The sequence below is a fragment of the Pelmatolapia mariae genome, linkage group LG14 (genome assembly GCF_036321145.2).
Source record: "Pelmatolapia mariae isolate MD_Pm_ZW linkage group LG14, Pm_UMD_F_2, whole genome shotgun sequence".
NCBI lineage: Eukaryota > Metazoa > Chordata > Actinopteri > Cichliformes > Cichlidae > Pelmatolapia > Pelmatolapia mariae.
Genome location: NC_086239.1, coordinates 13,222,927 through 13,250,000, shown reverse-complemented (window position 1 = coordinate 13,250,000; position 27,074 = coordinate 13,222,927). Strand labels below are relative to the sequence as shown.

Below are 27,074 nucleotides of genomic sequence, written 5' to 3'. Positions count from 1 at the left end.
ACTGTGGAAAAATATTCCCTCGCTCTGCCAACCTGACACGCCACCTGAGGACTCACACAGGAGAGCAACCGTATAGGTAAGAGCATTTTTTATGGGCTCCTCATGTTTTTTTACTTTGCGATTGTATCCCTCAACCTATCCTTAGTTAGCTCTAAAAGTCTGCAGGCACATAATTGTCCAGTCAAAAATCAGATTTGCATCATAGCCGATTAACACCCCATGAAAAAGAGCTGCTTTTCTCTCCTCGCACATATGAGTGAAAGCAGGGCACACACTTTCACACAGTGTACTCTGAACCACACATACAGAGAGCACAACTCATTTGTTAACAGCTTGTGGATGTTTTCCCAGGGATTTCTTGTCTACAGTTAGAACAGAGTTTATGTGTGTTTTCTTATGCCATTAAAGGCCTGGAATAATTATACTACTGCTAAACAATTTGCCTGATGAAAAATGGCGTCCGTCGCTTGGGTGAAAGGGGAGGTTTGGGGGGATTTGGGTTGTTGAGGAGCACAGGCAGATGTCCACACCCGGCAGCTGTGGTCACAAAGGGATCTGCACAAACTTCGGCTACTCCAAATAGAGGCTTACATCCCATCTAAACAGTTATTCCCATCTTATTCCAGAAATCGTGGTTAAAAAATAGTAATTTTAGCTCTTAGCGCTTATTTTTTTTTCCATTTTGGAAACTTTGCTTAAAGGCTCCCCTTTCTGCTCCTATCAGCCCAGCAGATTTTTCCAGGTGCATCTGAAGTACAATACAACAGTGGTCCAGTACCCATGCAAAAAAAATAATTCTGAAGACTTAATACATTTGGATGCCCCGGTGCTTGGCTTTGTAGTTACTAAGGTAGAGGAATTTTGGCCCAAAGTTCGGAAGGGGCCTGCTGACCACAGGGGAGAGAGAAAGACAGATGCAGGCCTCTACTGCCCCAGCCTGATAGCCTGCACTCTACATGCTGGCATGCCATTAAAGATCACCGCCTTTTATTGTAATTTTTTGTGGAGATAACCGGGGGGGGAGGGTTCCTGAGGGACAGCCAATCGAGCGAGCTAATTCCACAAGAAGAAAAGATGTAATCTTCTCGTATAATTTTGCATGAAGAAACTTGGCAGGAGCTCCTAATTTTTGCAGGGCTCAAACCAAATCTGTTGCGTGCTTATTTTGTGAGAGAAGAATGCAATTTTATTGCGCTGGCTGGAGATAAGAGGCAGAGCTGTTTCACCTTAAACAAGCTCCTCCATCATGTCTGGGACTGTGGGACTGCTGGGACTGTCTGTATGAGTGTGTGTGTGTGGTGTCCTACATTATGTATCCCATTATGTTTCCCCACATAACAAACCGCAGGTTCCTGATTCATTATGCAGTACAGTTGTATTTATGACCAGCGGCATGTGCGTTTTGATGTTTTCTTCATTTAATTACTGAGCTAAATGAAAGGCCTTTACTTTCTTTCTGCAGGTGTAAGTACTGTGACCGCTCCTTCAGCATCTCCTCCAACCTACAGCGTCACATTCGCAACATCCACAACAAGGAGAAGCCGTTTAAGTGCCACCTGTGCGACCGCTGCTTCGGTCAGCAGACCAACCTGGATCGCCACCTCAAAAAACACGAGAACGGCAATCTGTCAGGTGTGTAGCAAGTTTTGTAGACCGTGGACATATATATATACACATATTTTGTAATAAGATACAATAATCAAGCTACTTTTTCTTTTTTTTTCTTTCCGTATTATCAGAGAAAATGAGAGCAGCATTTGCTGACTCGTTAGATTCATCAATCATTCCACTGCATAGCATAAAACAAAATATACTCCTGATCGGAGAGAATCTCAGAGGCTGAGAAATTAAATTATATAAATCTGTCATCGACCTCTGCAACAACAGCACAAAACATTTTTGAATGAGCTGCTTTCATCAGCAGCACAGCTCACAGCTTATGGGTTGAGAGGTTGCATCACTCTGACTCTGAATCAGCAGAACGAGCAGTGACACCTGGCCAGGAGCCGACGGCAGCGGGCCTAAGAGGAGGTCGCCACTTAATCAGACACAATGAGCAATCCATCAAATGCAAATCAATTATCTGTCAAGCTTTCCTTTTTTCAGCATTAAATTATATATTCCCCCCGCTCAACACAAAACACAAACACTATGGACTAATAATATTTTGCAGAAAAATTCTTTCTCCACAGTTTATATAATAAAACCATAGCGTCTTAAGCTTTCGGCTTTTGTATCATTACTAACGTTCGGTGGGGCCAAGTATACTCAGATGTCACATAAATTTATTTTAAACTGTCTTAAGGTCTCAAAAAATGACAAATAGAGTGAAGAATCCAGTAGAAATCTAAATGGTGAATAGGCTGGCACTTAGCGCTCCTCTACTCTGAGCACTTTTTATTAAAAGGCTCAGTCCTCCAATCACACACACGTTCATACAAGCACTTTCTTTTTCTATACGAAGTGCGACTTGGGGTTCAGTAACTTGCCCATGGATACAGCCAGGGATCAAACCCCATCCTTCTAAAGCACGATTCATATTTTCCTCAGTGATGTAATGTAGATACAGATACAGATGTCACACTGACAGACTGACAAACATAACGCGTCTTTTACAGCATACTTTCATCCTTAAAAACAGTTTGGGGGCATCAAGTTCAAACACATGATGACTGGAATGTGTGTTCTTTCTATAGGAACTGCAATGTCGTCCCCACAGTCTGAACTGGACAGCAGCAGCGCCATACTGGATGACAAAGAGGACTCTTATTTCAACGAAATAAGAAATTTTATCAGCAACACAAGCCAAAACCAGACATCACCGGACCCCTCAGAGGAAGGGTGAGAGCAGCTTTATGTGGTGATACGTGCCCGTCTTTCCTCCCATTTCTACTGACCTATACAAGGAGATGGTTGTTTCTCGGCCTGGAGGGCCCGAGCTGATTCAAAAATAAATAATTAAAAGATAGGGAAAAAACAGATGAAGGGTGATCTTTTGAAAGGATACTGGTAAATGTACATGAGATTGAATATGCGTGGGAACTGTGTGGGATTTACACACACACACACACACAAAATATATATATAATAATGTGTCAACCACTATCCACCATTTTTAGACATCCAATTTCATACCTTCCAGCCAGGCTTTGTTAATAACAATCGCATCATTTTGGGGGGTCTGGAGTAAAGAACTCTTATCTGCGATGACATTTAAGATTTGGAAAAGTGAGCAATCTCTTTAAATCAATTGCCTCTTGACCACATGTAAGAAAAGATATCAATATACATGCAACTTCATCTGGGCTTTATGCAAACAAATTCTTGTAGCTGTGATCAGATCGGATAACAGTTGCGAGGTCTGCTCTGGTCCCTGAGTTTGTTTTCACGCGCCCCATGTTGGTTTGATCACTGGAGGCCTGATAGAGATCTCGCAGACTAGCTCGTGATTGAGCAGAAGGCCTGTGAGAGCAGGGCCGAGCGGTAGAGTGTCAGAGGGACGGGAGGCAGGAGGGGTAGTGCAGCAGTTAGAGGACCACATCTGGAACCAACATGTCTGCCTACAGGAAGAGGGTAGAGGGGGTGGGGTCAAAGGGTCGGCCTGTGTTTCCTTTCAAAGTGCTGCACTGCTGACTGCTTCTGATAGATACTTTATCCCCAGCAAATTACCACGTTTGAAAGCGTAATTAGCGAATCTGTTTTCTTAATCACAGAGTTCTCACTCCCTCTTTTGGAGCTAGTTCTTCCTTGCAGTCCTGAATACCACCTGAACTCTCCACTCTGACGAGAACACTGCTGACGGTACAACATTATCAGTTCCTGAAATCTGAGGCAAAACGACGCAAATCCTTTTTGTGCTAAAATCGAATACGGTGTAATTACCTCTCTCCCCCTCCGTCTCAAACATATCCCTTTTAAATCCAGTGCGGCTATGCTGTTTATAAGCATTCTATAATTATGTGGTGTTGTGCTTGATGTGTTGTGTTTCCTATGAATCTCCTTCTCCCCCCGTTCAATTTTCAGTCCCCTTCTCTGAATCCTTTGTGCAAGAAATGGCATATTTGGGAGCTGACGAAAGATGTCCCAGAGTGTAATTAGTGAATCAGTCTTAATGTGGTTCCAGATGATTTACCAAATGGCGGTTTCCTGTGGCGCTGAAACAGAGGGACAGATTAAGACTCAGGCAGTTTGGATAGCTGGCCTTTTCCCTCTCCACAGGGATAGAGGAATGGGCTGGTTGGCAGCGCTCTCATAACTCTCCCACCAAATGGGGCTGTCAGCTAAATATTTTGCCTATTAGATGAATACGAGATAGTAGGGAAAATAAACAAGGAGAGAGGCAGAGCACTCCATTTAAGTGCTGCAATGATCAACCCAGTGCTGCTGTGCCCAAAGGGGCCTCAAAGCCTTGATGACAAACGGGATTCCGGCTCTGCTCAATTCCAGCTGCCCTGTTCTGCCTCACATCAGTTCATCTACAAACACTGGAAGAATTCCTTAATCACACTGCATATTTTCTGAAAAACAGAATGAGTATATGAATAACATAATTCAGCCAACAGGGTGGATGTTTCATTTCTTCTATGTTAAATGCCTACTGCGTTGAACAAGCCTCATGAACTAATGTTCCTGGTCTGCAGGCTAAATGGCGGTCCATTTGAAGAAGAAAAGCCACTGATGGCCAGCCATAGGTCACGTGACCTGGAAGATGAGGAAGCGGAAGAGTTAGGTGCGGATGAAGAAGAAGGGGAGGAGCCTAGCAACACCCCTGAAAAATCGGAAAGCAAGGTGCTCCAAAGCGACCTCGGTGATCCCATCATACAAGACGAAATGGACTTGAGTGAGCCAAATGACTTGAATCTCAGCTGTAAAACTTCTCCAAGGAGGTAATTTGACACAAGGTTGCAGCTCCAAAACAAAATGCATCACTTTAAATACGATGCTTTGAAGTCAAAAGTATCCTGGCAGCTTTTAACTGATGTTTGACATGACTTTCAGGTATAAAGACGAGGAGGAGCAGAGCAGCTACTCAGCCTTGGATCACATCCATCGCTTTACTGAAATGCGCAAGCTGGACGAGAGCGAACTGAGTGACGGAGATGGGGATGAGGAGGACGGCTCATTTGGTTCCCCATCTCTGACTGATGCAGTCAAACAGCCGCTCTTTAGGAAATCAAAGTCTCAGGTAGATAAAGATGCACACACACACACACACACACACACACGCGTACGCTTAGATACAGACAATCCATATGCACGATTATCTGCAGTGTACTTAATGTTTTTTGTAAATAATATAGTAAATCGTAATCCACCCCTTACTCCTTCAGGCTTATGCCATGATGCTGTCCCTGGCTGAAAAGGACACTCTTCACCCAGCTACCCACACCCCAGCCACCATGTGGCACAGTCTGGCACGGGCTGCTGCTGAATCCAGTGCCATCCAGTCCCTCAGCCATGTATGATGACACCTCTTTGCACCTACCTTTTCAGCTCTCAACCCGACCCTGATCCACCTATGGCACTGGCAGTCCATTGCAGGGGCTATTTTGCAGGAATCCCTGATTGTCCACAGAGTGACTGCTGAGCAGGAACCACAGCCCATCCGACTGCTGAGTGAGGCGCCTTACCCCCAAAACACGGCCACTGTCCATGCAAAATCCATCCCAACCCAAGCCCCCTCCCCCAAAAAAAACCTCCAGCAGATAGAGAGCAAAAATGTCCCTCTGAGACCCTAAAATTGATTTGTTACATTGACACCAACCAGGATGTGGTGAAAATAATAATGCTAAAGTAATAATAGCCGTATTTATTCTTCTGAATTTCTATGTTTTGCACAGCAAAGGCAGCTGAAAGTTGTGGGAAGTGGATATGCTGATTTGTCGTCACTCGACTGAATTTCCTGGCCGACACATACAAAGCAAGGAGAACATTTTACACCGAGAGTAACGCTGGTGGCGTCTAAGACAGCTGGTTTCAGCCTAGCGTGTTTCACAGTGTGTAAAGCATAAGAACCAGAACGAGAATTCCCTTTGAACCCCCGGAGAGATCGACAGGTGTTTCCCTTGAATACATGATGATAAAACATTAAAAGGTTGGGCGAGCAACCTCGGTTCAGATGAAAATCATTCCATGTAAGGATAGCACTGGCGGTGCTTTAATATCACTGAGCTCACTGAAGTACAAACATAAGAAAGCGATAGTTCAACTAAAATCAGGCCAGTCTCCCATCTGCATCTTTCATAGCTGTGTGTGTCTGCACAATCATAGCACTGTACACAAGTGTCTGACAACTGTTGTCCACTGCACTCCATCCTGCCCACCTGCGATGTCTGTGAAAGGATATAAATAGATTGTCTGTTTAGTGGAAGAGAAGAAAACACGATGATTTTTTCTTTGTTTTGTTTTGTTTAATTTACTGAAATAAGTAGCCAGTGCTGAAGTTAACTGTTGTTCTGTCGAGGACATAAGTCTTTTTCAAAGCCTTTGAATCCATCCTAGTCCACCAACAATACCACTAAATAGCCCGAATGCTAGTCGTTAGCTACTCCATGCTTGTGTGTCTTTCATTTTTAGACAATCACGATTTTGTTTTTCATTTTGGTTTCTGTTGGTGTTGTTGTTGTTATTTGCTGTTGTATTTTGAGAATTGTATTTATTTCTTGGCAAACTGTAGTTTGTTTACTGAATAGCACTGCTCTTAGCCCGGGCGAGGGGGAGATTCCCAGCCGGGCCAATCCCACAGTTCAATGGGGTTTGTAGATTACATTTGAGTGCCGGATAGTATTAAAACATACAATTCACTCCTTATTCTACTAATGAAATCAGTTGATGAATAGATATTACTTAGGGGGTTTTTCTATGACAATTTATTGATTCAAATGTAAAAAAAAAAAAAAAAGGAAAAAAAAGAAAAGAAAAAAAAGAAAAACAGTATAAAGAATTAATAATAAAAAAGCCAGGTATAATTTCTTCATAAGCGCATGATTGGTCTGATAAGATCTGTATCTGACATTTTCTACGGTTGTCTGCAAGCTTGTGTGATGTTCGGTTCATGTTAATCCCTTGTGCCAAACTTATGATAAATAACAGATTAATTTCATTTATTTTCCCGTTTTGAGGGACCAGATTTTTTTTTTTTTTTTGGTTTGTTTATTTGTTTTTTGTTGTTGTTTTTGTTTATAATCGACTTTAAAAAGTAATCAGCAAGTTGAGGTACTTTGTTTTAATGCTTTCTACAATGTAACTGTTATGCATTTCAATTCAATACTGTGGGAGGAACAACTAAGAAATAAAGGACTACAATGTGGATTGACATGTTTTCGTTTCTCTCTTTATTACTCCAGAAAATAATTTTACTCGCTCTTTGTCCGTCCATCTCCCTCGCGCCTCCTCACTCCATACAGTCCTTCTGGCTGCCCATCATTTTGACCCACGTCAAAATTTATACTAAGAGACAAGAGTCAGAACACCACCTGGCGCTTTCTTCTGGCGCTCCCATGGCCTCCAAGAGCGAGGGAGAGTCTGAACTCTGGTCCTCTTTATTTTTTTCTTGAGGCCTTGGCTCACAAAGTGACGGAGACGCAGAGAAAAGGCTGGAGAGGGTTTGAATGTGGTAGTGGGAGCGGAGGCAGGAATGTGTCCTCTCTATTTGTGTCCGTTTGTGGGGCATGATGGATGAGGTGGGTAGATGTGATGACCTGGCTCATCGCTCAAACACTCAATAAGAGTCCCATCCTGCAGCAGGCCTCCCCATCCAGCACCCCCCTGCCCCCATCACTGCTTGCTGCCAGCCAACGTGGGCGGACATTGTGGCTGGGAGGGTTGGAGGTTTAGTGGCCCCATTGTCCAGCGACTAGCTCAAGTGGGGGGTTGGAGAATTGGGCATGACAGTGAAGATGGCTGGCGCTGACACTCTACATTTACAGTGCTCTTGGCACCCTAATGGATGGGTTGTTTTTCTAAGGCCCATCGTCAGCCCTCTGGGCTCTGTGGGGTGCCCAACTTTGACGAGGTCATAGTGGGTCACGCTGCGTTGATGAGGTCAGTATGGGTCGTCCAGCTTTGATGAGGTCAGCGGTAGTGATCTTGCAAGCTAGGAACATAATGAAGTGACATGATATTGGTCTTGAGTATGGGTTGTGCCATCTGCACTATTGGGGACTCATTCAAGCTTATCTGACAATGGAAGTTTGTCAGCAACCAGAACACATTTGTATCTGCTGATCCAATAAAAAAAAAAGAAACTTTGAATCATTTGGAAACTGAAAAACTGACATACCTTCTAATTCCTGTTGGAGCTTAAGAGCCAGAAAACTCCATCAGGAGTGAAGGTCTTCCACCAAGGATGTCAAATTTTCCATTGTGGGCCACATACAGTCCACTTTGATTTGGAGTGGGGCAGACCAGTGAAACTTCATCATAAATGAAAAGAAAAGTTACAGAAAAGATTCTGGTAGCTCATCACTCAGACTGTCTTGTAATTATAAATTTAGAATATAAAGTTTTCATTAATTGACAAAATCTCCTTGTACTGTGGTGTAGTGTGAGCGACAATGAGGGTGGGGGTCTTTATCAACAGCAAAAGCTGAAAACCCTTTAAAAATACAGTTAGAGATTCAAAATCTATCCACTCCCTCACATTTTCTAAAGCTGTCCAGCGCGCTGGATTGGGCAGCCGATTTTAGCCCGCAGGCATTATGTTTGAAAGCCCTGTTCTGTACTATCATCGTGTGACTGATTGTTTTGAGGCACAGAGGAGGTCGTGTAACAGTGAATATTTACAGCTTTTTACTCACTTCTGCCAAAACCACCACCATAAGGTTAGTGAAAGTCAACCAAAGCAGTCAAGTTGTTGGCCTCAAAGCCAAAATAATGACCTGAATAACACTATAAAGCTCTCCGGAGCTCTCGGGGAACTTCAGAGCAGGATTTGAATTCTGTCTGCTTACACTTACAAAACATTTCTTTTACATTGTACTTAGTCACTGGTATCCTTCCTTAAAACAGCTTTTGTGTGCCCCCTTCACATCACCCTGGTGTTATATATGCTGCTGAAATGGCAGATATCGCATAAAAAAAGCAATGTCTTAAGAGGCTTACTAATTAGTTACTAAGAGACTTACTAAGAGAATTAAAAATATATATGTATCAAGTTCAGAGATAATTCCAATCAATGATGCACACTTCTGCAGGTGCAATAGAGGAAACTGCTAAACAACAGTTACACCTTGACTGCATCTGGCAACTAACTTTGCTGCAGCATTAAGCCACCAGAACCTCAGAGGTCTTGCCCCCGCTGCTATTCAAATTGCCCATGTAATTACATCACCTACATAAAAAGTTTCCCTAGACAAAAGTCCAAAGGCACTGGCTCTGGAAAGAGCACCAAAATATTATGAATGGACAGCACAGTGTATAGTTCCATTGTTCGTGGGCACCGGAGTGACACAAGGGTGTGTTTGGCACTGGCGCGTGCACTGGTTTGATCAGTGTTGATTGGAATATGCCAGTGTCACCCATGTGTCCACTCACACTTAATCAACACACTGGGACGAGCCGCTGCCGTCATTAACCCACACCTTCTCATAAAGGGCTCAGTGTGTATCCGTGTGTGGCTGGCAAGGCCCTGGATGAATGTGTGTGTAAGTGTGTGTTTAAACAGCTAAGGAAGTGAGACAGAAGAGTGTACATTAGTCACTGCAATCTGTTTTAGTTAAATGTGAGAAGTGTGTGTGTTTGTAAGTGTGTGTGTTTCTGTTTCGCAGGGTTTAGGCCCCTAAGGTGCTGTGCCCCTACAGTGTGTGTGTGTGTAGTCTGGTGGGCACTCTGTGGGCAGTGCTTCGTGGGGCTCAGAGCCACTCAGCTAATGGGGCATCTGGCACAGCCTCAGAATCCATCAGGCCTCATTACAGCTCCTGTTCAGCCACCGTCCTCTTTTTTCCCCCCTCCTATCTTCCCCTCCTTCTTTCTCTCCTCACCCCTCAACCCTTCTTTCCTTTCCTTTTCCACCCGTCCATGCAGTCAGCCCCGTGTGGTGTGCAATTGCCCTGCTCCGCTTGCTGGAACATACATCACACCCTCAGAGAGAGAGAGCGAGAGAGAGAGACCATCACAGCTGGCAGCTCTCACATTGATTGACTTGGCACCCATGCTGACTCAGACACCAAGGGAAACATTGCAGAGAAGGAGACACGGAGGGGTGTGGGAGTGTATCCTTCAGGGAGGAATGAGGGGCTGGTATGGAGGGACACTAAAGCTAACAGCTGGCCAAAGTGTGTTTCTGAGTGTGTGCTTGTGTGTGTGTTTGAGTGGGGAGACACCGCAAACCACCTCATCAACTTTCTGTTGTGTTTACAGTTACCGTAGCGCGTCCTCTGTCTATGTCCCATGTGTGTACAGGACAACCAACTGCAGGTAAACCAAACCAATTCCTCACTACTTGTTCTTCTTCTTCTCTCTTGGAAAGCAGCAGAGTTTAAGATTGTGGTTTCATTACGCTGTTCGTTTTTCTCCCTGGAGGCTACGGGCCATTAGTGTTATTGATGGACACTCAGTAGAGTCCCGAGGAACAGACCGAGACAAAGCAGCCCAGCCGTGCACATGGTTTTAATATGACGAGTCTAATCAGGATAGGCGTGGTGGCAGAACCACTTGAGGCCTGCGATTGAAATCATCTCCTCTCTTGCTCATGGATTAGATTAGAGGCTATCGGCTCCATTGTTGAAGGACTGGGCATGCATATTTTGGTTTTGGTACTTCTGGAGTCACTTAAACATAAAATGTTTGTAGCACAAAATTGACAATATATGCTGACGTTAATTAGCATACAGCATGATCCATTCATTTATGTGCACTCACTTAAATCAGAGTTCTGTCAAAGTTCTTTTCTGTGCTGAGCTCCCCCCAGTGGTGGAAGTAGCAATGTGCACCTACCTGCAAAATTTGGGTTTAAAAACTCTCCCAGTTAATTAAATGAACTTCAAATATAGTGAGTTTCTAGTTAGAGCAAGTGATAACATAAATTCTGCTGAAAGACAAAAAAAAAGAGTCAACCTTTCTTCAGGCTTGTAGTCAAACAAGCCGACATATCTAAACCAAAGATACGCTCTTTACACCACGTGGCCCCAGAGTGTGGGAGAGTTTCTTGATACAAATCTTTTTTATATCCCCGACATTTAAGATTTATTTTTTCAGGCAGCAACCAAACAAATGGTGCAGGACGTGTTGAAATGATTTCCCCTTCACTCTTTTATCTGAGCAGACAGCTTTGTCAGCTGGAGTTCAAAACACTGTGGCCTTCTGGGAGATCTGGTTCAACGCAGAGGGGCAGAAATTATCTCTGGGACGTGAAGCTATGGCAGCAAAGTGATAGAATCTCTCTTGCAAAGAGTGGCGTATGCTTAATTACAGCGAAAAAGTACCCATGATGCGATCTTACCTTTTACGGGCTATTTCATCGACAGTTTCCTCCAGCCCTCTCTTTTTCTCGCTCCCTGATAAGCCAGCATGCGTACAACAGCGGGGCATTTTGTGTTCGCTCGTAAAGTCTTTCTGCACAAAGGCCATGCTTTATTCATTTACTTGCAATGAAACAAAAGTGTCCTTTGAAATTCTGGCACTCTCAAAAAGCTTTTCATATCTCAAATCATGCAAAAGAAAAACAAGGACGCTGAAACATACTGTATCAATGCAGTATCAGTACTAGAAGAGCCAAGCCTCTGCACAACAGCGTGGTAAGCATCTCTTGTTTGTAGCCATTTAGATTAGATATTTTGCCATGCCAGTTCCTCATTTACGGTGCTGCTCGCCCAGCGTGCTGCTGTGGAGAGGCTGATACGGTGGTGCAGCGGCCACCCAGAGCTCGGTGGATGGATGGCCTCTCTGGGCGTGTTTGACTGGAAACAGGTGTGTGTCATCTGAAGATGAAGGCCCAGCCGATAAACATTATTGGAGAACATCTGCTGCTTGTCACAACACGGGGCGAGCAGGAGCGCGCCGCCATCCATCAGCCTCACTGGAGAGTGGGTGTTTGGGGTGGGGTGGGGGGAGAGTCCTCTGGTACTGAGCTCACTCACCCATCACTCAACCCAGGGCGTCCTGGATATAGGGTGCATGTATGGTCCAGGCACCTGCCCGCCAGTGCCGGACCACAGCCGCCGTTGGCCAACGGGAGAGAAAACGCTCCAGTGGACATGAAAAATGCCTCAGGGAGAGTGCACTTGCTCTCTGATGCTGACACACACACACACACACCTTAACACTCAGCTCAGGTAACCCACCGTTTACTACCAGGAAGGCAGGCATGGCCTTAATGCTTGACCCTGCCCATGCTGATGATGAGAGATGTCTGGTAGTTGCCTTGCTCAAATTTGCACACTGACACACACAAACACACTAAGAGCCACATGATCCCATAGCTCTCAATGACAGCTGAAACCTCCATCCATACCTTACTGCCCCCCCACCCCCAAACCCCCAGCCCACACAACTTAGGGATCACAAAAATCAATACCATGCAACGCTGCGTTCATAGCACACATTACAAAAAAAAAATAGATGGTTAGTTAAAGGAAATGTCCACAGATGTTTGTTGTTATTTATTTGGTTCACGGCACCGTCACAGATGACAAAATGAAACATACTAACTGGCTGATAAATCAAATGTATCTTCTCTTTTAAACAATGTAGCACCACTGATATGCCAGGAAATGAGCACAGTAGGGTTACGAGTGATACAACTGGCACCGACCTGAGATATAATACAAATACAGTTTTTTACAAAAAATAAAAACAGACGAACACCAATCAAGATAAAATGTCTTGGAAAAGTAGTGCAGTAGTGAAAGGGTGAAATGAGTTTCTACTACTGTAAGTCCAGAGAAAAGTGCAGTAACATTTTCTTTTGTTGTTGTTTTTTGGGGGGGGGGGGTTTGTAAAATTGCCCACCTCTGTGTCAGCAGCTCACTCGGCGAACACAAATCTGAAAGAAGTTTAAATGTAATGACTCGCGACCAGCACTGCACCGGGAAAACCTGTGGTCAGCGCTAATAAATTGAGTGTTTGAATTGCAGGGAAATGAAATTTGGTCAAGCCAAACTTAACCTTAAAGTGAGTTGAGATGAATATTGGGCCATTATTGTGTCCCAGAGCCAGCTTCTTCACAAATGAACTGGTTATCTGATCTTCATTCTTTTCAGAGGGAAAAGCGTTAACATTAAAACGCAAAAAATGTATCTGAAAAGTGCAAGCACCACTGAGAGACTCTTTCCAGTATTTAACAGGCCACTTTGGTGCACATAAAATATTCTATTTTTTCACTTTTGGACCATATTTTTGTGTCTCGCATTGACTTTTTCTGTATGTGTTCATCTTTTGTGTTTTAAAATAAGTAAACAAGCTGCCCCGGTATTTCTAAATCTGTTTCATACATTTTTATTTTTACATAGAAATATGCTTGGCATTCTTTTACACTAAACATTAAGCCTTTTATGGACACCCACATAAAAAAAGTGGCAGTGGATGAAAAGAATCACATGTCAGTAACAAATGTAATTCAGGTACTTGTGTGTGTGTGTGTGTGTGCGTATTGCTAAGGAGCTTGTGTAACTCTGGGCTTTTAATTTTAGATTGACTGGGGTACGTTTGAGTTCATGCTCCTTTGAAGGCCTCTCACATGCCAGGTCCACTAGTTGATTGCCCCCGAGCTTGGGATTTGGTGATTGAGTGCCCCAATTTCTGACAGCCGACTACAAGTTTGAGCGAACATATTAACACCAGCATTACCTTTACCGAGATGATCTGAGTAACGCTTCACTGAGCCAAGTCTTGTGTTTGAACACCCAGTCAGATGTTTGTACCTCTGCTTGGGTTATGTGGTTTTGCTGCCTGTTCTTCTCTTTCTTTGGGACACAGAGAAGTTCAGCACTCCCGGGGTTTGGTGGAGCGGTGCTGAAAAGGAAAAAAAAAGGCAAGAAGACATCAGCACTATTTGCAAATCAAAAGCAAATGTTCTGGGGATTTTGGAGGAGAAGTAACTGCTACGTAGTCTCCCTGTGCGCTTGGCTTTGAGGAGGTAAAATGAAGACAGCTTCAAGACTGGCTTCATGCTGGGTGCAGATTAAAATAACTGTCAGGAGACGGGAGCAGCTATTGAGAGAGACAGGGTGACACACAGAGTGATGGGGCTCAGCCTCTCACACTTCATGACACAGTATTTCACTAAAGCTGGTTCAGCTTTACAGCCCTTGACCCTGGGTGTCTATGTTTTCTGTGTGTGTGAGTGTGTGCGTGTGTGTGGTCAGGTATTAGTCATGTTGTGGGGACTTGAGTGGATTTATAGAGACACATTACGGGTTGGTGTCTCCCAAAAGGGGACAAAAAGTCAGTGCTCACAATGTGAATTGTTAATTTGAAAGGGGAGGACACTCTTTAAGGTTAAATGATGATAGAGGTTAGGCAGATAGTCGTTACGTCTCCAGGAAATTATTGTAAATTAATCTGTAATCCTCTCTCTAATGATACATGGTTGTGTCTACAATACTGTGCAAAAGTCTTGAGTCACACCTCATTTCTTTATATTGTACTTTCCTGTGATTTTAAGTAGTCTTGATAGTTCCCCAGGCTTTCTGAAAGTCTTTCAAAAACATTTCCACTCATTGGCTGATTTTTCAGTCAATTCTTGTGCCTGATCAATTTTGGAGGAATGTTTTTTCTTTTTTTTGTTTTGCGATATAACAGACAACTTAGCAGACAACTAATTTTGAATTGTATTTTCAGGCACTTTGCTACTAGCAGCTTTGTTCCATCTTATTTAATTGAATCTACAAAAAATGCAATAGACAGTTTGACAGACATAACATAGTATTTTTGTACCACCAAGGTGGTTACCATGAGTTTCATAGATAAAAGCGTGATATGAGATATATCATGCAATATATATTATGCAATCTATCCTAAAAAAAAAAAGAGGAAACTTGACAAATGGAAGACAAAACGAAGAAGCAGAAGGCATAAAACCAAATCATGTTAAAAGTGATGGAATTATCATTAGATTACCATCAGATTTTGATCCACCATCTGGAAATGATCTGATTGGCAATGGCTTCATTTTTCAATATGACAATGATCCCAGACACACTTCTAATGCAGTAAAAGCACACAGTGCAACACAATCATTGATGGATTGGCCTCCCCAGAGCCTGAACCTCAACATTATTGAAGCAGTGTGTGATCATCTTGACAGAGAACAAAAGGCAGACGACATCCAAAGAAGAGCTTTGAATGTCCTTCAAGAAGCCTGAAGAACTATTCCTGAAAACTACTTTGACTTTCAAGCTCGTTAGAATTGTATTTTGCCTTTTATGCTATATTTCCATGTATGTTTGCAGACTTCAATAAATTCCTCCACCTATTTCCCATTTACTTCCACACATATGCAAAAATTAGAGGTTGCTCAAGTCTTTTGTATAGTGCTTCGTCTCATAGTGCAAGTATCTATTTTCTTCGTGTGTTTACCTTCACTACATGTAGGGCCAAGCCAGGTGAGCGGGCACAGGCAACGTCCATTCACCCCATCACAGCGGGCCCTGTCAGAACAGCGACACAGCAGGGAGCACTCAGGGCCAAAACGGTCTTCGTCACAGGCTGAGAAAAAAAACAAAAACAAGGCACAGTGGAAGAAATTAGGAAATTCAAAGAAAGGAAAGACGACGCAAGACACCCTAAGTGATCTTTTTTTAATATCTATTTTGGATTTAAGTGAATCATGTTAATAAAAGTAATATGTACTTTTTTCACATCTGTGCCCCGTTCTTCCTGGGGAACAGAGACAGCGTCCTGTTGATGGGTCACATGGGGCCTCGCCAGCACAGTCACATGATCTTTCACAGTTCAGTCCAAAGCTGCCAGCCTCACATTCTGAGAAGAAAAAACAGAAACATTCACACACATAGTTTGAAAAATGCAGTAATGATCATTCAAGTTCTTCTTTAACTACACAGAAACTGCTTCATTAGACATGAATAGACTGGGAGTGCAATGAAACCTGCTGTAAGTAGTTGATAACACGTGTATACGTAAAAATATCCTTTTTTTTTTAACATAATCCCACAAAGTAAAGCTTTTAGAATGAGATGACAATTAACACATTTAATAAACATTTTGGAAATGGAAATTTAGTTCTTAGCACACATGCAAATATAAATTTAATGGAAATGAATGGATTCACATACTAACAACAGCATTTAGTTATAAGAAACTGTGCATAAACATTTTCTCAGATAGACACAAACACACTGATCGATCCAGGTCGGTCTCTGAGGCATGTGGCTACCTTCTAGCTGCTCTTCAGTGCTCAGTCATATCTCCTGCTGGTACTGAAGTGGCCATTAAGGCACTCAAACTGGGGCTGAGAGCCCCACGAGCATGCAGGAGGGCATGAGGATGTAACAAGAATGCATTAAGCAGTAGGGAAACACCTGTCTCTCATCAAATAACCAGCCTGCCTGCCCACCTACCTAACAGCCTGTCTGCCAGCCACCACACACTCACATTTTGCTGGAAGTCTCTCATTCATTCATGCTCATATCTCCCCATGTACAGTCGCAGCTGGCTATCCAGGTGGCCATTTAACAATGAGCACAAACATGTGACTGTGAGCACTGCTGTGTTTTAAGTCTTCGCAGAGATGCTGAATTGCAAATATCCCAAAAATATGTTAAAGATGTGATGCATTTTTAATTGTACATTTAACGTTTATTTACTCACTTAACCTTTACTCCCATGTAGTTACATGTAACATACTTACGTCTTTGGCACTGTGAGCCATGGTAGCCCGGTGGACACGCACATTTGCCTGTCACAGGATCGCACGCTTGCAGCACCTTACAAACACAGGTGTGTGCGCAATTCACTCCAAAAAACCCAGATGGGCACGCTGGGAGGAACACAAGACAGAGGATTTAGGTTGGTTAAAAAGGTGTTTTATCTGGATTCATTCAGTCTTCTATGTGACCAGGGGAGTTTGAAAAAGGTCTACATTTCATAACATCAACGGGACTTCTAGTAACCTTATAACCAAGTTTTCTTTTCTTTATTTCGAGTGAGGGTTTGCATACTGTGTTGACAGGAGTGGCCGTAGTATCCTGCAGTACAGCTGCAGCTGCCAGTGAAGCGGTCGCAGGTCCCATGGTTGAGGCATGGACAGTCTTGTGCACAATCAAGCCCATATTTACCCTGTGGACAGGCTACACACACACACACACACACACACAATGGGTTGATAACACTAGAAAGAAATGTGACATATAAGCCTGAGTGATGATTATTGAAGTAAAAAAGTAAAAAATGTGTGCATCAAACAGTAAACACTGAAAACATTAAAACTGGGAAAAATGTCTTCTTCATAAATGCAGACTGAAGTCCATCATGTAGCTAATAATGGGGAAACGATTGCAAATTACTGCAATATAAAGTTTGTTGTTGGCTTTTAATTTGAAATGACCACAATCAAATTTTGCTGAGTTTAGGAATTTTTTTTATTGTGGAATATCTGGAGTACCTGTCTCACAGCGGGGTCCAGTCCAGCCAAGGCCACACTTGCAGGACCCATCACTGGGGTCACACAAAGCCCCATTCCGACAGCTGCAAGCGTTTCTGCACTGCATGCCATAGCGCCCCCTGGGACACACTGGAGAAACAATTTTCAGGAAACATCATAATACACAAGAACTCTTCTGTTCAACAAAAGCACTAGTGGGTGCACCAAACATAAAACACACACAGTGCACAGCTCGCGCTCTTCCTGTCTCTTTCACACACGCGCGCACGCACACACAAACATGACTGCACTAACCACGCTCGTGTTTATTTAAGCAACAGTTTTTAAAGAGATGGCAAAGTAGCCTAATTTGGCGCTGATATAAAAGAATAATCATGTTTCTCTGGGTAATTTAGATTGGGAAAACAATAAGCAAGCCGTCTTTGATTCGCCTGTTTATTTATTTGCTTCCTTGCCAAATCCAGCGACACGGAACACAGAGAATGAGCCACTTTAGGTTTATGTAAACATTCAACAAGAGGAACTTAAGAGGTGGTATGTCCAAGTACATGCAGGAGGCTGAAGACGAGAACATTTAGTGCAGGCAGCGCTGGAAATTCCCCGTTTGCAATCCAGCTGAATTGCTGATAAAAGGAGAGATTAAGAAAACTCAGCTCTGCCTCTGTTTAGTGGGAATAAAAGCCCTGTGATCATCGCAGCGCTTACACTGAGGAAATGGAGAATTTGTAACTTAAATACACAGGGAAAATGTTGAAAACTACACCCTCATTTTAGTGGTTGTTTCTCATTTCTAGTTAAGTGTCCTGTTTCTAAAGAACTCATTAGAGCCAGTGGTTCCTAATGATGCATGGCAGTCTCAGTGGTGACTCTCTGTAAACTCGAGAGGATTGTAAAAGAAAAATGTCTAAATATAAAGCCTGTTTGATATGTGTGATATGGTTCTGCTTAAAGTTGAACAGCGAGGTGACACCTGTAATCTAGCAGTCATTTCTTCTTGCTTTAAAGCTGCTGCAAAATGTTAAATGTGCCAGTATGCATCCTGTTTAGAGTCAGTCTTGAAACTACTCTTGTAGTTCTTTGAATATAATTTTCTGATGTGCAGCACTGTTCTTGCACTTTGCATCTTAAATTCTGCAAATATATAATTTTGCACTAATATGCTGCAAACAAACATCCTCAGTTTAACATTACCTTGCTCGCAGGACAATCCCATCCTACCAGGGCCACAGATACACCTCCCGGTTACTGGGTGACACTGTCCTCCTTCCCCACACGTGCACATCTTAGCACAGTCTTTCCCATAGTATCCACTTGGACAACCTGCATGAATAGATATGCTTTCATTCATATGAAAGAACTAATTAAAAGCTATGCATGTATTAATTTTACAGGCATCTGCATTACTTCAGTTGATATCGACCAGAATTTTGTAACACAAACAAACAGTTAGGTTCAATTTTATTTATATAGGACTGAATCAAAACAACATTGACCTCAAGACACTTTATATGGTAAGATAAAGACCCTACAATAATACAGAGAAAATCAAGGCTTGTCACTTGGTGACAGTGGGAAGGAAAAACTCCCTTGTAGCAGGAAAACCCCGCCAGTAGAACAAGGCTCAGGTAGGGCAGCCATCTGCCGCAACTGGTTGGGAGTGAGGGGATGGGGACGGGATAAAAGAAAGACTGTGACTCCAAATAATTAAGCTATAAGTATAAGTAGGCAGAAATATGACTCGCTTTGTTGCTCTTTTATTAGAGGACAAGGACATTCAAGCTTTCTTGACTTACTTGAGCTGCAGTCGCTGCCTATGAAGCCAGGAGGACAGTAGCAGGAACCAGTCCTGAAGTCACAGCGACCACCATTGATGCAGCTGCACCTGGACTTGCAGTTCGGCCCAAAAGTCCCCGCTCTACATCCTACAGAAAAACAAGACACACAAAACTATTACTGGCTTAAATTAAACATATCATTGAGTCATGCAAATCTAAAGTGTAGCCACAGTTATTTCAGTAGACTTCCTGTTTTATTAAAAACTAAATAAATAAATGAATAATAGCAGGTGCGTCTCATTAGCCAGTGGTTGCAACAGAAGATTAACAGTATACTTACTTAGCCCACATCGCGGCCCATAATAACCAGGCAAGCAGCTACATTTCCCCGTCACCGGATGGCACTGCTCTTGGTCTCCTGAACACTGGCACAGGTTGCTGCAGTTTTGTCCGAACACTCCAGCAGGGCAGGCTAAAATGATCAAACCGGCAGCACATCACGCACATCAGCAAACAGAAGAATGTAAGAAGCAATTTTTGGGATCATTTACCTTCTTTGTTCAAAGGTGAATGATAAGTCTTCGATGCACAGGTCAGCTGAACAACTAACCTCTCATGGCTGGATCAAAGACAGCGGTAGTGTATTATGCTTATAATTTAATATCTTTATAATATATATATGTGTGTGTGTGTAAATATATATTATGATTTTTTGTTTGTCTGAAGCTCTCCAAGCGTCAAATGGAGCACAGAGATTAAGGTGGGTTGAGTCAGCTGTGTTCTTACCAATGGAAATACTGATCCTGATTTAGGAATGAGTGCTGCCTGCAGAAGAGTGTGCAGCAGGCTGTGAATCAGTTAAAAAGACCTAAAATGAACTTTGTGCTGGGGTGCTTACAGGTAGCTGTGTCGGGTATTTGCCTTCTGACCCGAACCTACCATTGGTAATATCTAAAGTAGTTTGAGGCTGCAGTGCAGTTTAAAAGCATGTTAATTAGTAAGCTTTTGAAAATCCTATTGTTAATTTTTAGCCTAAAAAGTGTGTGTTAATTAAAGCTTTGTTAAAAGAAGATACGTATTTCTGGATATAAATAAAATAAATAAAAATGAAAAGGAATGAGCCTCAAATGCAGTCTTAATTTTTCATTGTTATCCCTGATAGGCATTGCACACCCGAAAAGAAACATTGTGCAGATATCCATAGTGCTGGTGAAATTACAGCAGCAGATAAGGCCTTTATGCACACATTCAATAGTATGTGGGAACAAAGACGCATGCCATTTCCCTTTCCTTCCTCAGATTATCCTGCGAACATACTGGGACATTCAGTATTGACTGCTAACGACACCAAAACTCGCAGCAACTTTCCCTGGTGCCCAAACCCAGGCAAACACAGAGGGACATTCTTTCACACACCCTGTCTGCATACATACATATGCGCTCATCACAATAATGAATGAAGTCCCCAGACAATCAGTCATAGGGAACAAGATGAATCTGTGAACCGAGCATGTTTTCGGGTGAGACCGCAGCACTAAGCTACTCAGTCAGGCAGCAGCAGGCAGCGTGGGGGACAGATAAGAAAGGACTCCAGACTAAAGAGGCAATTACGGTGCTGTCATTATGCATGTCTGCCTTCCAAAAGCCCTTATCCGCCGCCGAGGAGACAAAAACAATGCCTTCTGTTTTACTTGGCAACCGGTGTGTAACATTTATCAGATGTCTGGGGAGTGTGTGAGGAGAGGAAGGGAGCTGAGGCTGTAAGGAAGGGGAGGAGGGTGGGTGAGTAGAAGGCGCGGTGAAGGGCTGAGGAGTGACGCTGCTTATATACACTCCTTAAAGGTACGGTTTGAATAATGAAACATTCTCACAAGCACACGATTGGTTTGTTTCAAGGCGACAGTGTTTTTATCAACAAGGTAGCTAAATGGCCTCAAATGTAAGCCATGCAGGTATACTCTCCTGACTACCTGTTACAGGTAAAGGACATTAGTGAAAGTCTGTGGATATTTAAGATCTAAAAATTGAGAAAGCAAGCCACTAATCACCTCATGATTAGAATTCATTCAGACAGGTTTTGTTTTCCTTCTTACTTTTCTCGCAGCCAGCCCCTGTGAGTCCAGCTGGGCAGCCACAGCTCCCCGTCTCATGGTGACAGGACACTCCAGCCTGGCACTGACACCGCTGGGCACAGGAAGCACCGTAGAACCCCGGGAGGCAGGCTGTCAGTCAATACACACATCACACACACAGTCACTTCACTCTTATGTTCTTTTGTGCCAATTTCATTCAGCTACAATTTCCTCAGTCCTGTACACACTCACATTTGTCACACCTGGCTCCTCTCCAGCCTGGCACGCACTCACAGCGGCCTGTCACATGGTGGCAACTCGAACTATGGGCACAGTCACACCTCTGCTCACAACCCTCCCCGAAGAATCCCTTAGAACAGGCTTCAGACAAAAAACACAAGCGCTCGCGGTTAGCATGCAACATCACAGCCCAAGGACGCACTTTTAGAAGATGTTTACCTTTTATATGCTTGGAAGGCTAACTGCACAAACTGTTTTGACATACCATGTTATACGCTATCAGCTTCTTTTCCTGGAGTAAACAAACCTTTCTGCTTTTCTGCTGCTGATATCCAAATGTTAGCAAATGGAGCACAGGGGCATGCATGATGTTGAGAGACAGGCTACAATTTTATGTGTCTTTGAAAAAAAAAATGCATCAGCAGGTACTAGATTATGATAAAACAACTATGCTGTAAGTATAGGAAATCACCTGACTGGCAGATGTCTCCTGTCCAACCATGGAGACACACACATTTTCCTGTCACTCTGTCGCATCTCCCTCCATTCATACAGCGGCAGACCTCAGTGCAGTTCTTTCCATAGCGTCCTTCTTCACACTCTAGGACAGATGGAAAGGAAGGTTAAGAGAAAAGTTACATTCAAGTAATAATTTATCACATAAATACAACATGGCTTTTCCAAGGCACCAAATTATGAAGACAGGGACAGAAAGAGAAAATATTTAATCAAGAAAAGAAAGTTTTGTTTCTCTTAGCTTCCCTACAATGTGCATTCACTATCCCTCTATTACATACACCTTTTGAGTAGTGAGTTGGACTTTCCGATTGCCTTCAGAACTGCCTTAATGTTTCACCACATAGATTCAACAAGGTGCTGGAAACATTCCTCAGAGATTGTGATCCACACTGACATGACACAGTTGCTGCAGATTTGTCAGCTGCACATCCATGATGTCAATGTCCCGTTCCACATCCCAAAGGTACTCTGTTGGATTGAGATCCAGTGACTGGGGAGGTCATTTGAGTACAGTGAACTCACTGTCATGTTCAAGAAACCAGTTTGAGATGACTGGAGTTTTGTGATATGGCACTTTATCCTGCTGTGGAAGAAGACATCAAAGAGTACACAAACTGGTCACAAAGGGAAGGACGTGGTCAGCACTGAAGGCTGTGGTGTTTAAACAATGCTCAGTTGGTACTAAGGGACCAATAAAATATCCCAACAACACCAGCCTGAACTGCTGATACAAGGCGATACAATGTCCGGACCCTACCATTTGTTGCAGCAGAAATCAAGGCCCATCATAGTTTTTCAAATATTCTGTTTCTAATTCTGGTTAACCTTAGTGAATTGTAACTTCAGTTTACTGTTTTGTAGCTTACAGGAGTTGCACCTGGTGTGGTCTTCTGCTACTGGAGTGCATCTGCTTCAAGGTTTGATGTGTTGTTTGTTCAGAGATGCTCTTTTGCCTTCCTTGGTTATAATGAGTGGTTACTTGAGTTAATGTTGCCTTCCTGTCAGCTTGAAGCGGTCTGGCCCTTCTCCTCTGACCTTTAACATCAGCAAGACATTTTCTCCCAGACAACTGCCGCTCATTGGATATTGTCTCTTTTTCTTGCCTTTCTCTGTAAACAATAGAGATGGTTGTGTGGGAAAATCCCAGCAGATCAGCAGATTCTGAAATTCTCAAACCAGCCCATCTGACACCCACAACCACATTTAACGCTGCTTAAACCTTTCATCTCCATTCTGATGCTCAGTTTGAACTTTAGCAGGTGGTCTTCACCATGTCTACATCCTTAAATGGAATGAGTTGCTGCCATGTGATTGGCTGATTAGATATTTGCATTAACTGGCAGCTGAAAAGTTGTAAACAACACAGTTTAATCCGTAGTACTGTCAGACTCACCCAATTCACAAGCTGCTCCAGTCCATCCCAGTGGGCAGGAGCACCGGCCACTGATCCTGTTACAAGTCCCTCCATTTTGACACAGACATTGACCTGAACAGTGCTCTCCATATTGTCCTGCAGGACAGGCTGAATACACACAACATAGTATAAGCACTTGAGTTTTGACTGTAAACGTTCTATTATATTTTTCTAGCTTTTCTTATATCATGAGTTCATTTCTGCAAGTGCAGTAACTGCGGCAAGAGATTCCCGAGATAGATAACATGACTAACGTCAATTTTCAGAGTCTGCTGACTGATATTTATACTGCCAAAAAGTTCTACAACACAGCACAGTGGTTTGAAAAATAGACTTCTTTGACATTACGTTCATCATGCTCAGTAATTAGCAGTTTAACTGATGAGCCACTCACGCAGTTGGCACTTATCTCCGGTCCACCCAGCTGTGCAGCTGCATCTCCCGGTCACATGGTTACACTGGCCTCCGTTCTGACACTCACAGGTCTGACTGCATTGCTCTCCAAACTGACCCTCTGGGCATTCTGCCACACACATGCAGGCACACACACATTCAATGATATTCAAGTTGCATTCCTAGAAAACAGACGTGAGAGCTAATTGATCATTTGAGACATTATGGTTTTTAGCACCCATATTGTAAACGCAGTAATAATCAAAGTCCAAGATGGGATTTGGGGTTTAAGAAAGAGGAAAATGCAATAATGACAGAGGTGCATGATTAAGTCATGCTCATGGCTTTCTGCTCACTCTGGTTCTGGTAGTTAGAACCACAAAATGGCTGTGGGCGAGAGGAAAGTCTTGAATAAGACTGCAGAATGACAGACTAAGGACTTTAGTGGGTATTTCACTGGCTTCATTAAAACAATGGCATGAAATCCTCAAGAAACTTCAGCCTGAGAACACTGGTTAGCTGCTAAAGTCTCTTCCAAGTTGAGCTCTCCCTTTCCTAATGTTGATCGCTATATACATGTGGGTGCATTTATCCAGAATAGACTTCAATTAAACCATGTATGCCAGAGGGCACTCTTGCGCTCTCTCCTTTCTCCACCCTTACCCATCCCTAAAAAAGTCATTGGCAATGTCTCATTATAGAGATAATTGTTCACAAACACTTCATAGCTGAGTTTAAGGAGAGGATGTCGTGATGGGCTGCAGTGAGGGCCTCCCTCACACCCTGTTTTAATGATGTGGCTTCCATTACCCAGAATGCAGTGTGGTCCTGCCCAGCCGGCGGTGCACAGGCAGGCTCCTGTGATGTGGTGGCAACGGGCACCGTTCCTGCACTCGCACATCTGGCCACAGTCAAGACCGTAAAAGCCGTCCGGGCACACTGTGGGCCGAGATAAAACATCCGACTGGTTAGAACTGGCAGCTTCAGAAAAAAGAGGAGAGGAGAAGGTTTAGATGCCAATATTTTTTTATTTAGTTCTTTTTTTTTCCTTTCCCACTCTCGCTCTGTTCCCCTTCTTCCTACTTTCCCTCTCTGTCCTACTGAAAATACCAATATCAAATTGCAGTACCACACTGCGGCTGTTGCAAAGCGTCTGCGTTCGTTAAGTGAGCTCATGTCCCACATGTGTGGTGGATCTGGGCCACATCAAAAGTTTATGGCGGCTCGGAGGCCGTTCCCTCTGGGAGGGGGGGGGGTTAGAGAGGGCACAAAGAGCCGGTAAATAGAGCACCTGCTGAGTCCACAGGCCCCACCAACACTCGACAAAACAAAGCCTGGTGTTACTGTACCCACACACATACACACACACGACAGTGCTGCTGCAGATGCAAGGAGATGCCAGTTTAAGGTCTGTTTCCCATTCTCAAGCAAAGTTAGAGAAATCGCTCGAGTGTGTGTGTATAGTCAAGTGACACTCACAGGGTTTGGTAAACACAGTGCCTCCCCATCCAGAGGAACCTAGCCAGAGGTTGCGGGATGAATGAGCCTTTCCACTGCTTGGATGTAAATATTATCTGTAAGCATGACTTCACCAGAGCAGGAAAGAATGACTCTGTTTATTCACGGCCAATATTTTTGATCGGTCAATTTGTCACTGTGGAGATCACAGGCAAACTCGGATGATAGTCGTATCCTGCAAAACAAAAACTTCACCCACACGGGTCTTTATTTATGGGAACGCTGCTATTTCCCCGCCAAAGCATGGACTGACTGACATTTCTCTCTTCGAGTACCCTCTTCTGTTTCCTGTTGCAGCAGTGTGCGAGAAATGGTTTGCATAGAGTCTGTCCCAATTATCTCAGCAGCCAGTAGCTCTTTCATTCCGTTTATATACTACTTCTTCTGTGAATAAGGAAAGCAGAGCGCAACGTGACCAAAGGAAGCCACAAATTGGCAAAAATGTGTAACTTGGTGGTTTCATGTATTATAAATGCCGCATTAGTCAGGGTGTTCCCCTACGGTTAATGCATCATACCCTCCTGCTCTCGCTCAAATTGATGACGGTGTCCACTCCTCCTTTTTTTCTGCCTCGAGGCCTCAAATTGGGAAAAAAGTATCTTTGCTGCTCAGCAGTTTCTGGCATGGCCGTCGTTGTGTTCCCACGCTGACAGCATGACGTCTTTGACTCTCTCTGTAGTGGTTAGGCTGTGATGTTATTAAAGCTAGCCCACTGAGGATGCTGTCATTTTAATGCAGCTGTACATTAACTCTGTGGTAGCAAAATCGTCGGTTTATTGTCTGCTGTTTATTATTATCATAGCGCTTGCTGACACCATGGCAACAAGCTGGCATTGCTTGTCCTGCAGGAAAAAATGCCTTAAGGACATTACTTTGATATATCGTGAGCACCTCAACACATCTCTGCTGCTAAAATATAAACAGAAAGCATCTCAGATGAGTCATGTTCCCTTTTAATAAGAGGAACAATAAGCGCATCAACAGATGTAGCAATTACTCTCCTTTTCAGCGGACAAAGTTTACAGCAGCGCGTGCACTTTATTTTAAGTCTTCAGGCAGTTGCACAATTTTGAATGACAAACTTTGTATTTGTATACACCAGCAGGGGGCGACTGGTTTCCATATTAACCACAGAGCTGCAATCTGTCATTTGATATGAGCCCAGTGTCTGCTAGTGTTTGTAAATGCAGAGTCTTCCCTCTGAGTCTTTGTTTATAGGTAGGAACAGAGGATTCGGTCCACCATCACACACAAACTCGCACACATACTGTGCCATCGTTGAAAGACTCCATCTCGAGACTAAATGAGCTCTTTAAGACAGAAGGATTATTTCCAGATCCCTGGTTGTGTAAGAGCCACTGCTGTCAGCCCATAAAGCAGGTCCAGGGACCACACAGCCAGGGAGAGCAGACCACAGAAATAGAGCGGATAGAGAGAACTCAGAATAGAACTTCCTGGTTCTATTCAGGGTCTACGTACACTGAAAGAGGTCAATGCTGCAACAACAAAATGGCCCGGTTTCTTCAACAAGAACACGGATGTTCAATCCTCCTCAGACCACAGTTCTTTTTTACTGCAACAAA

At 43.4% G+C, this 27,074-nt stretch overlaps 2 protein-coding genes across 7 annotated transcripts in view; one reads left to right on the top strand and one right to left on the bottom strand.

Moving 5' to 3' along the window:
- mecom (MDS1 and EVI1 complex locus) overlaps nt 1–7,311 on the top strand; it is a 126,106-nt gene extending 118,795 nt beyond the window's left edge. For all 6 annotated transcript variants that reach the window (XM_063493851.1, XM_063493850.1, XM_063493849.1 and 3 more), the window contains 6 exons: nt 1–76; nt 1,463–1,632; nt 2,697–2,841; nt 4,641–4,886; nt 4,999–5,185; nt 5,331–7,311. The exon at nt 1–76 is cut by the window's left edge and continues 2 nt beyond it. In XM_063493851.1, coding sequence (XP_063349921.1) covers nt 1–76; nt 1,463–1,632; nt 2,697–2,841; nt 4,641–4,886; nt 4,999–5,185; nt 5,331–5,465 — 959 coding nt within the window. In that variant the 3' untranslated portion in view covers nt 5,466–7,311. The remainder of the gene's footprint in view (nt 77–1,462; nt 1,633–2,696; nt 2,842–4,640; nt 4,887–4,998; nt 5,186–5,330) is intronic.
- Nucleotides 7,312–12,617: 5,306 nt separating this feature from the next.
- megf6 (multiple EGF like domains 6) overlaps nt 12,618–27,074 on the bottom strand; it is a 54,551-nt gene continuing 40,094 nt past the window's right edge. Inside the window, exons 24-38 of the mRNA XM_063493955.1 lie at nt 24,784–24,912; nt 23,975–24,103; nt 23,560–23,688; nt 22,120–22,248; nt 21,660–21,788; nt 21,429–21,557; nt 19,676–19,807; nt 19,354–19,482; nt 18,752–18,880; nt 17,561–17,689; nt 17,118–17,246; nt 16,808–16,936; nt 15,790–15,918; nt 15,517–15,645; nt 12,618–13,950 (exon numbers count right to left, since the gene is read on the bottom strand). Of these exons, the coding sequence (XP_063350025.1) occupies nt 13,871–13,950; nt 15,517–15,645; nt 15,790–15,918; nt 16,808–16,936; nt 17,118–17,246; nt 17,561–17,689; nt 18,752–18,880; nt 19,354–19,482; nt 19,676–19,807; nt 21,429–21,557; nt 21,660–21,788; nt 22,120–22,248; nt 23,560–23,688; nt 23,975–24,103; nt 24,784–24,912 (1,889 nt within the window). The 3' untranslated portion in view covers nt 12,618–13,870. The remainder of the gene's footprint in view (nt 13,951–15,516; nt 15,646–15,789; nt 15,919–16,807; nt 16,937–17,117; nt 17,247–17,560; nt 17,690–18,751; nt 18,881–19,353; nt 19,483–19,675; nt 19,808–21,428; nt 21,558–21,659; nt 21,789–22,119; nt 22,249–23,559; nt 23,689–23,974; nt 24,104–24,783; nt 24,913–27,074) is intronic.